The sequence below is a fragment of the Cygnus olor genome, chromosome 4 (genome assembly GCF_009769625.2).
Source record: "Cygnus olor isolate bCygOlo1 chromosome 4, bCygOlo1.pri.v2, whole genome shotgun sequence".
Taxonomy (NCBI): domain Eukaryota; kingdom Metazoa; phylum Chordata; class Aves; order Anseriformes; family Anatidae; genus Cygnus; species Cygnus olor.
Window position 1 is genome coordinate 66,235,205 of NC_049172.1, and position 10,825 is coordinate 66,246,029.

General features: G+C 37.1%; 1 protein-coding gene across 10 annotated transcripts in view; it reads left to right on the forward strand.

The window, feature by feature from the left end:
• Positions 1-10,825, forward strand: part of SORCS2 (sortilin related VPS10 domain containing receptor 2) — a 549,388-nt gene that overhangs the window by 530,360 nt on the left and 8,203 nt on the right. For 3 of the 10 annotated variants that reach the window (XM_040556897.1, XM_040556906.1, XM_040556907.1), the window contains 3 exons: positions 260-362; positions 8,162-8,319; positions 10,540-10,619. In XM_040556897.1, the coding sequence (XP_040412831.1) occupies positions 260-362; positions 8,162-8,319; positions 10,540-10,619 (341 nt within the window). The remainder of the gene's footprint in view (positions 1-259; positions 363-8,161; positions 8,320-10,539; positions 10,620-10,825) is intronic. The other 7 variants (XM_040556900.1, XM_040556898.1, XM_040556901.1 and 4 more) reach the window with 7 other exon arrangements.

Below are 10,825 nucleotides of genomic sequence, written 5' to 3' on the forward strand. Positions count from 1 at the left end.
CAAAAATAAACCCCGCTCAGTGTGCAAATAATTAAATCTTCAGGGTATTTTTTTTTCAAATTGGTTCTTTGTCCTTCAGTGGAAAGTCACCAATTAATTTTGTGTTGTTGCTTTTTTTGAAGAGGCTACAGATGGATTGGAGAGGTTACACAAGTAGGAACAAATCTTTTGACCTACCAATTAAATAGAAGAGAAACCCCAAGACTATGACTGATCTAAAAGAGGGCATGCTAAGCTGTTGTGCTGTTTTTTATTTCAGACTCTCAGAGGATTGGAGGAGGCAGTAGCTACTGGGCTATTGTGGTTCTCTTTGTTATCTGTCTAGTTGCAGTTGGGGCTTTCATCCTCTACAAGTTCAAAAGGCAAGTAAAACCTTAATCAACGACATATACATTTTGAGATTTAGACTTACCCGCAGATCAGCAAAAAAAGAGTTTATTGTTCCAAAAGGAGACTGAAAAACTGCAAGAAGTCCACCGCTTTGAAAATCATATTTTTCTGAGCTTCATTCTGAACTGACATCAAGGAAATAGTAGCAATATGGGAACTGTGGAGAGTGTTCACCTTGTCTAAATAATATCATCAAGAAAGAAAGATGAACTAAAATATTATTCCTAATTAATTCCTATCTCATAATTTCTATCTCATTACTCTTAGCAGTTATGAATGAACTCCAGTTATCACAAGCATCTGCAATGCACTTTGCTAAAAAAAAAAATATCCAAATGTACAACTCTGAGGAGTTTCTCTTTGCACACATTACATTTTAAGTGCTGGGACAATGCCACATAGAATAAATGATGGTAATAGATGAGCATTAATTTGACACTAGGATGTGTTAAAGGAAGAAATAATTCTAGAGGTGGCCTTTATGTGAGACATCCTCAAAATTGACAATGGTTACTGTGCCAGTCTTTGGCAGTCTGATAGATCTTTAGTCTACAATGGGTTTCAATCATAACTACTTGGATGCTGTGCAATTTAAAGAAGAATTTTGTTCTTTTTAATGAGTTTGTGTTACCACTGGCTATATTCTTAGCATTTTAACAACTTTGGGGCATTTAGAAGCTGTTGGGTTTGAGAATATTGGAAGGAAGCCTTCATTATCATCAAATTTTTACTCGGGATTTCTATCAATTTGTCATATTATTCAGGGTTGATTTTAATTTGAAATGAGCATAAGTTTATAGAAGTAGATGTGGCACCGTGTTTATGATGACAAAAAGCATAGGTAATGTTTAGGTGAGAGTTTGTTTAGATGAGCGTTTTTAAGTCAATAGAGAAACCTTCTTTGCCAAGAATCTCTTCATTTTCTCCCTGTAGGATATAAGTTTCTTAGGGCCCATGGTTACTGATTGCTCTAAAAGACAAAGCACATAATGCTGTATCAGACTGTCTATAACTGAATAAAAATCCATTTCCCTATTTTAGGTGCCTGCAGCAAGAAAAGGCATAAAAATGGTTGATGTGATGTAATTATATTATTTCAGTAGCAATACATGGAGGATTTGTCGGTTGTAGTACGGAATCATAAAACTTGCTTGCGATATGTTTCGAAAGCAGTATGATTTATATCTTTTATTAGCTCTTAAATGAGAGCAATTAAATAACAGACACAATTACTGTGTGGCAAAAGAAGTATAAAATATTCAAGAAAGGAAGAAAAAAATTATTTTCCTTAAGTCCTATCTAAAATGCCCAATGAACCATTGCTTTATAAATAGAGCTTTTATTGAGGAGGAAACTACAGTACCATTTGCAAATTGTGAGCTTTAATGTCTCGCACACTTCCATACATAATTTGTGCAAATCATTTGCATTTGAATTTTATGGGTGTTTAATTTTAGTGCAAGTGAGCAGAAATGTGAGATATATTCAGATGCTTCTCAGTAGCCTGAAAACTGCTGTTGGCATTGATGAATGACCATGCAGTAATACTCAGTTTGGGTCTGTACCATATCTCTTTCTGAGATATTTGACAGAATTATTTTTAAATATTCCTGCTAAGCTTTTCCAAGATGCCTTTTTTTTTTAGTTGCATCTTTTTCATACAGTTTGGTTTTCAAAGCATATTGAGTGCCTAATCAGTGCTCAGTTTGAAGAATCACTTTTTCCCTGTGTGCTTCCTGTGAACTCCTCTCCCACCCAAATATCTAATCCCATAAAAAAATATCCCTTAAAAAAGAAATCTTTCCTGTGTTTACGTGGACTTACAATAAATTTCTGGACCCCCACGGAGTACTGTCTTACAAGTGCAGTCCCTTTAAAGTCAGAACAGTGAGTGTGTAAGTTTACAAACTGGCCCATAGGGACTGAGGTTTTGAAACTGAGGTGTCCTTCATTAGTTATAAACCAACCTGAAATACATGAAGGCTTGTCAATGTTAAGAATTTGCTGAAAGAATGCCATATGCAACAAAAAATGTTCAAATTTATGAGATTATTTCAGCAGAATAACACTTTCTAAGCCCTATGGTACCTCAGACAACACATGCAAATATAAATATGAATTATTTCCACTTATAAATTTTAGGCATGTATAAGGTGTTGAAGTGTTAATAATGTCCATAATTTTTGTATAATTCAGAAAATTATACAGGAGAACATGGAAGAGATTTGGTGTGGTGGTGATTTCCTTTCTTTTGTGTAAGCTGATAGGCAGATACTTCCTTCAGAAAAGCGTTAAAATTCCATTTATCCTCAGAGAAATGTTTATTAATCTTAGTTTTGTCACTACAATACTTGGGTCTACAGGACTTGCAATTGGCATTGGGACACAGGCAAAGAAGATCATGACTTGGATTATTCTCTTTCTTTGCCAGCACAAAAAATAGTTCTTAATGTTAAATTTGGTATCTGGAAAGATTTACCTGGTAAAAGAGAAGTAAGTTTTAAATGATTAATGTTGATGGTTTCTAAAAACTAATTCCAGTCTGATTCCATGAGTGAACAAAGATGGTTTTACATGTTTTGGGTAGGGGAAATTTTCAGTATAGCTGTAAGGAAAGAGAAGTAATACCCAGGCTGCTAAATCTCACTGTGGCTGTGACACGAGACAGTGCAGACAACAAGGATGGATATTGGACAAGACAAGAATAATTTTCTTTTTCTTTGCTTTTACGTTCTGGGTATGGAAATCACCAATCTGATGCCTCAAGCAAACAATGTGTTACAATACTCACTAGCACACTTAAGTTGTTTAACCATCCAGGTAAAAATGGACTACAGCTGCTTCTTTAGACCAGAACAATATGAAGCAGATGGAAAATATTTTTGAGAAATCAGGTCCATTTTTTTAATACAGATCTGAGACCTGCATATATATATATTTTTTTTCTGTACCATCCCATCTTTACTAAATTTGGTTCAGTAAAGGTAAACGTTTTCCATTCCCTTTGAAAGAATGTTTGTTTTTTTTGTGGGGGTTTCAAGTCACAACCCAGAAAATATTTCTTCACCCTTTCAGAGCAAACTTCCCCAGTGGGGGGTCCTGGGCAACATTATAGAGAAAGCAAATAGCACTGTCTGCACTAAGTAAAGTGGAGGAAAGGAAAATTGTATTTTAGCCACATCAAAGCTGCCATATAATCATTATGTTGCTAGTAGAAGATGTGAAATCATCCTTTTCTTACTTTTTCACTTCTGTATAACAACAGGGTATTAGATTAACCAAACCAGAGCAGATAAGAGTTTTGTCTGCTTAAGTGCCTCACTTGGTTAACAGGAAAAAAAAATTGATTCTCTAAAAAAGTATGAAAATCTTCCTCTTTTAATTTGTATGCAAACTACTGCCTGTATCCTACAGCTGAATACTGTGTTTTCAGAAATGTCTGTGAGTCTACTTCAATCAAATTTATACCATTTCATGCATAATTCTTTTTTTTTCTTGGGACTGTCAAGTGCCACTTTTGGTAAATGAACCCCCTCCTGGGCCATTTCCACAATGTGGAGCAGAACTGTGTTGTCTTTCTGCCTCATTGACTTACTATCTCATTTTCAGTCTCTGAAGAAAAGCTATCTTTTTTTCTCCACCTTGCTTATACTACTTTTATGTTCCGTGAGAGCAAGTTTAGTCCCAATTCATACCACTTAGTTATATACATATATATAAAGGCACTAATTTAATGATCTGTAATATTTCATAAAAACTTCCTCTGAAATCAAAGTAATAGCTTGTATAAAAGATTTCCAAAATGAAAGAGGGAAGTAAATCAGGAGCATCTCAGAGCACAAAGAAGCCATTCATCTGAACATTAATCCAAACTTAATAAAACCAATACCACAATAAAATATTCTGTTTAATGGATTATTGTTGTTGTTAGTTTTATTTAAGTTCCAAGAGCATGATGCATTATTCCATATCCTTTGCCATGTGAATATGCTCCTATTTTTTATACTAAACAGAATCTTAATCAAGCCTCTGGAAAATGAATGAAGCTGTGTAAAGGCCAATGAATATTGGCTCCACAAGGCGGGAATTGAAAGCCAAATAAACTAGAGAGTTTAAAGGAGTGGGAATCAATATCTCATCCCCCTCCTGCTGTTTCATACTGCTAAACATTTTTAAGTACAAACAGTTCCTGGTATGGACTGATTAGAATTTGTGAATGTAGAAAAACAATTGCTTCCTAGAACATCATCTAAAAGGTTTGGGACCTGGAGAGCTCAGTCAAAGCCATGTGCTGGGATGCTCATTAATAGTTCTGTGCCGAATGAAGTCTCCTGTTCATGTTTTTATGGTCCTCAAAGCAGGCATGAATATTTCTTCCTCCTCATGGTTGAAATAAAATGCTACAGAGAAAACAATAGGAACTAAAAATGTAAACCATAGAGTGCTGTACAGCAGAGGTAATTGTCTCCAGTGATGGATGCAAAGCACAGGCATTTTGCAGCTGAAGAGTAAACCCCCAAAAGAAACCATTGCACAATCTTTTTCTCTGTTCTGATAAATGTGCTTTCAATTTTCATATTGCTGATATAAATCTCTTGGGTCAAATTTCATGTCTCGTCATGTTTTCACAGTAGTCTTTTATGTAGACCCAAGCATTTCAGCTCTGCCTACTTCAAACACTTACAATGGATTCAACATAAATTGCTTCCTTAAGAAGAGCAAAACACATCAGGGTATGCACTTTTTTTTTCCGGAATAATTAGGGATAGCAGCTTCCTTCCTACATATTAGAGCAGTGTGGAGCAACTGGAAAATTGCCAGAATTAGGCCTATATTTTGCAAGGATTCAGTATCCACATCCTGTTTCATTCCGCAGTGTGGTTGTCCCATGTAAACAGCACATCTGGCACATGTTAAAAAATGCGTCTTGAAAAGACTTGGACTGTCATTTTCTTGAGATCGGATAAATCTCTTCCTTGTAAAACTGAAGCAATATAAAACACATAGAGATCTCTATAATGTATAAAAGGTCAGATGACCTTCACAAGACTTGTAATATTCCCCCTCCTCCCATCCATGCTCCATGATACAATCTAAGATACTACACTGAGTACCTCAACTTTCTACCTTCCCTTAAGGATCTGTGCTTAACAGGACCAGGTTCATGAGGTCTGAGTGAGAAATATCAGCTTATGTCTTTCTCCTTTTATCCATAACCCATAAAGGAGTGCTTTTAACAGCAAGAAGTTTAATGGTTACTTGTGAACTTGTGAGGTTTCTTCATTCAGGCGTGTTTAATAGTGTGTATTGGGATTATGGTGATCTAAGTGAGATTTACTGAATACAACAGTTGAAACCTCAGGATTTATACCAAAGGATGCACCCTGTTGACCTGATTTCAAGCAGGTCCTTCAGCCTGTGAAAACACAGGCAGACAACAAGTAGGTTAGCAGCTCTCACTGTAAAGATCTGGAGTGCCATATGGGTTTGAGATGGATAACATTGTTATTATGTCAAAAATATTTTGGTAATGCTATTGATGCTTCCAAATCTGTCAGAAATACATCTTTGAGAAGATCCCCCAATTTCTGTAGAAAGATATGTGCTAATTCTGTAGATGTGCTGCAAAGTCATTCTTTTGGGTTCTGTTTCCCATAGACATTTGATGGTGGACTGAAAGGAAAGCAATTTGACAGGTTTGGTGCAGGTCTGATTGAGACAGATATTGTTTTCACATGGCTAGTTTCATTAGCAGACACATTATAAACTGTCTGAAGTTACTGGCCCTGGAGAAAAAAATCACAATTAATTACCTAATGCATTTGTTCTTGTAATGAGGAAGGAATGTCCCTTTCCATTTTAATGTGGCTTTTTTACTCCAGTTAATGGGAGGACAATGATGCAGGGCTTGGCAAAGTATGTTAGTGTTGGAGGAGCCTTTGGACTTCCTGAAGCAGTCATACCAGCATAACATTGTGCTACCAGACCCTTTTCCCATCCTTGGGATTAGTTAGTGCCTGTGCTTTATTTACTCCATGCTCAGTGGGGTACAGAAAATAGTAAAACCAAACATATTTCTTTCTCTGTGCTGCTTGTAAATAATGGGATAAAATGCCTGATTTATAAATATACATGTATGTGTGTATGTGTGCATACACACATAGCTATACAGATGTGTCTACATATTTAGATATATAGGATGCAGTTCATCAATAGGGAGGAGATCCCTTTCACTCATGTTTCATTGTTTAACAATATATTTTTTTCTGTAATTACTTGTGATGCAATGAAAGCTGCTGTTCAAAATAGGATGCTGCAGTAACTTTTACCTCAAACTGGTGCCACGTGGAACAGAACCTTTCTTCTAACATAACATTTAAACACAGGTCATCTCTGAAAGCCAAAAGAAAGCAGAGCAACTCATGTATTTATCCAGTTGTCATACTGCTGCCAGAATATGGAGCAGAAGTTGGCCATTTTTAGAGGGATACCTAAAAATTGCTGTCAGTTTTTCTGTCTTTGCCCTGTAGATAAAGGAGCAAAGCAGGAACCCCAGCTTAACCTCAGCAGTTCAACCCCATTTTCCCTTTTTTCTTATTGTCTGCCCATTGCAACCGTTTCTTTTGAGCACAGACTTCAACAGCCATGATCTGCTGTCATGCTGATCAAGCTGTCAAGCTGCTGCTTGCTATGTGGGACAAGGAGCTCACAACCTGCAGCTCCCTAATCAGAAGTGTCTGCTTGGTGAGTAGGAATGGATGCTGTTGTGTGCCCAGGCTGATTTCAGATGAACATAGCTACAACAGAGGGTATGACTCTCTAGAAATGTTTAAACCGTGAGTTCTGCTGCAAAAGTTAGAAACCCCTAATTTATCCCCTTTGATTTTACAAAGTCTAATTTAAGTAAATCTAGTTAAGAAATCTTTACCATACTTACTTTAAAGCTTCCCAAGTTCAGCTATGGTGCTAATTGTCTGTTAGAGCTGATAAAGCTGCTTAATAACATGCTTTTTGTTTCTCTAGATTCATATCGGAACGAATAAGTTAAATGCTGTTTTCCATGGAAAGTTTGTTTAAATCGGCACTTCCCAGTAGTGCTTTAGTGCTGCCTGCTTATCTCTACCCAACTAACCCTGCATAGAAGCACTACTTTCTTACTTTCCCTTACCAATGCTGGGTTGCTTCCTTACTCTACAGCTCTTGCTCCTGGACTCCTGGTGCATCACTCTCTTCTCCCTTCCCATTCCCTGTCTCCTGGATTTCTCCTGCTTCTTTCTCCTCAACCCTAATACATTATGAGAGTGCCATTGAATGCTACCACCAACCTTCAGTCTCAGCCCACCTGACCAGGGAGATGGGCTTGACTGATTGTGACCCAGCTTTAATGTTTGCAAAGATGTCTGGTACCAGAAAAGAATTTCCGTTGGGCCTTTTTATTGCTTTATTTCACAAAAATCACTTTTTGTGTGGTTTTATTTATTTTATTTTATATTTTATTTTATTTTTAATATAATTTATTGTGTATCAGACTTAGTCAAGAAATCATCAATGCAGAATTCTTGAGCAGTTAAGGCTCAAGAGAGTTAAATAAAACTCTCTTAGAATAAAGTCTTGATGACTTTAGATTGTGAACACAAAATTAGGGATGGATATGATTGGTTCTATGATGTGATTCTGGTACTGTGTCATTGCTAGAGCTCTGCTCTGGTGCCAGCATGTGTGTGGCACAAAGGACTTCCATCACAAGACTTTTTCTCCTTGTCCAATTTAGGAAACTGCCAGGCAGGAATGTCTATGCCCAGATGCACAACGAAAAAGAACAGGAGATGACAAGCCCTGTCAATCATAGTGAGGACACCCAGAACATCATCCAGGGTGAGGAGTTTATTGATGATGATCTGGACTCTCAAACACTAGGTAACGCAAGAGGTAACTTCATTTTTAGTCTAAATTTTCGTAAGTAATTGATTTTTACTTGATATTCATTTTCATTTTAGGTTATTGTTTTGTTTTCTTTTTTCATTTTCTGCTCAGACTTGGGATGAAGCAAATAGTACACTACTGACAAAAGATTATCTCAATTATCTTCTTTTTGCTTGCTTGTAATGAAGGCTAATGTATGAATGACATGCTATGTAGAACACAGGTACAGAGACAATAGAGTTTAATGTCAGGAGACAGACAATTTTTAATTTTTATAATTAAAGAAATTATATTTGGTAGAACAGGATATAATTGGTAGTAGCTGAATTAACTCAAGAATCCCCTGAATTAGTGGAAAATCAAGAAGGCCAGAAGGATTTTTACAGTCAATATTTCCAAGATTTCAGATGAATTGTAACTATATCCATTGCTGTACTGGTCATTATATTCCAGTGGCATTTAAAGTTTTCATTATTAGAAACATTAAATTTATTCCTGTGTAAAAAATATTATGAGTCTTCCCTATTTTAGCTATTAATTTGCTAGTATTCATGGGGTGGTCATAAGGAACCTATAAGGGAAACTTCCTGTGAAACTCTCTGAGTAATGATTTCAGTGTCAGGTAGAAGTGTATACCCTGGCCCCCAGTGGTTATTTTTAATGTAGCATAGAGTACTGAGCCGTAAAGTTCCTGTGAAATCTACCATTGTGTTCAGAGTTCATTGAAGTCAAAGTCTGAAAAGTGTAGGACAATGGGAAAAGCTCTCCGATTTCATTCATACAAATTTTGTGAAAATAAATCAGATATTCCAAAGCTTTTGGAATTTGTGGTAGTCCCTTCATGCTGTAACAGGCAACTGTAATGTCTTCATGTACCCACAGAAAGGGATCTATTTTAGTTGTGACAGAGGCAACCTGAGGTAGGACAGAATTTTGGCAGGGGAGAGATTTCTTTGTCCTGGGTTTCATCTTTACCTTCTGTTGCAGATGTCTTCATTTTCATTTGCTGAACCACAATGTGCTGCTTCTATGTTCTTGAAGTTGTTAGCTTTAAGCACAAGGGGAGCTTCCATCCTCCAGCTTTGCTTTGTGTAACTTTGTGTATTTCTATATTTTGTTTGACAAACTTTGTATATGCATATCACTGTGTTTTATTCAGATTTTGCAAGAAGGCCTTGATCTCACCTCTGACTGTTGGAATTAATTCCAAAAACAAGCCTGGAAAAACAAATTTTGTGTTAAAATTGTTTGATCAGCTTATCTCCAGGCTCTTTAGAGGAGAAAGCTGATTGCTAACAAAAGTCCATGTAGACATGCCTATTAATGTGGAGCATTCAAACACCTCTAGTAATGTGCAAAAATATTACTTTTAATGGTAGAAAATCCCTCTTGGTCTATTTATATAATGCAGCTGGTGATGCTGTAATAAAGAAATGCTACCCTGATTTGTGACACATTCAGAAATAATCTCTACTTGCTCATAGCTGGCTACATAAGCCTGATCCTGCACTCATTACACAGAGAAAAAAAAATGAGATCTTGTATCTGGGCGGAGTATTGTTATGGTTAAAGGGTGCAAGATCATGATGTTTTGATGTGAAATGTAAGACAGTAAGCAAAGGCAGATCTCGAGGTGATTTGTGCTTCTGCCAGGTTGTCAACACCAGAAGCATTTCAAGCAGAGCGTAAAGAGTTCACTTCTGTGGATCATAATCATCTATATTCATCAGCTACTGTACAGTTTTTAGACACAAGACTTTATTTAAGACGTAAAACAATACTTCAGCTCACTGTGCTGTTTTGTTACTTGCAATGCTTTCCACTAGCTCCAGTATCACTCACCACTGCCAAGAAAATATTCCTGTTAATGATACTCTTCTATTTTGTCTGGCTAGAGTATGAAACGTGTTAAAATCCCTGCTCTATATTAAATTCCATTTTACAACACTGTTTGCAGAAGGTTCCTATGCTATGGAGATCCCCTCTAATTCTGGTGAGCTTTCTCTCTCCCTGTTGTGAGAGGTCTGTAACAGCCCCCGCCCCATGCACAGCAGGGTTTTGCAGGCCTAGGGTTCTGTTTGTTCTCTCTCTTCTCATAACTTTTGAATTTCCACAGTACAGTATTTCCAGACTCACCCATCCACTTTTTTTGTTTTCTATATATTTTATGTTGCCTACTTTATCGCAACCCCCACCTTGGGACTCCTCAACACCATTACCTTGCAGTGACTCCTTCTGGGAGAAGTGGCAACTTGAACAGCTACAGAGTTCCCCTATTGCTGATGCCGGTCAGTGTCCAGTCCCAGGTCAGTGGCATGTTGAATGGACGCCTCAGGTGCCATTCTCCCACCTCACCTGCACCCCTCGAGACAACTACACCTTTTTAAGCTGCAAAGAGAACCACCTTATGCTGTCACTGGGATAGAAACCCTAGGAATTCGCCACAAACTCACCACCATGAGCAAAAGCTTTAAGTGAAAGTATCCTGTAGGTACACGGAGCTGTTGCACCA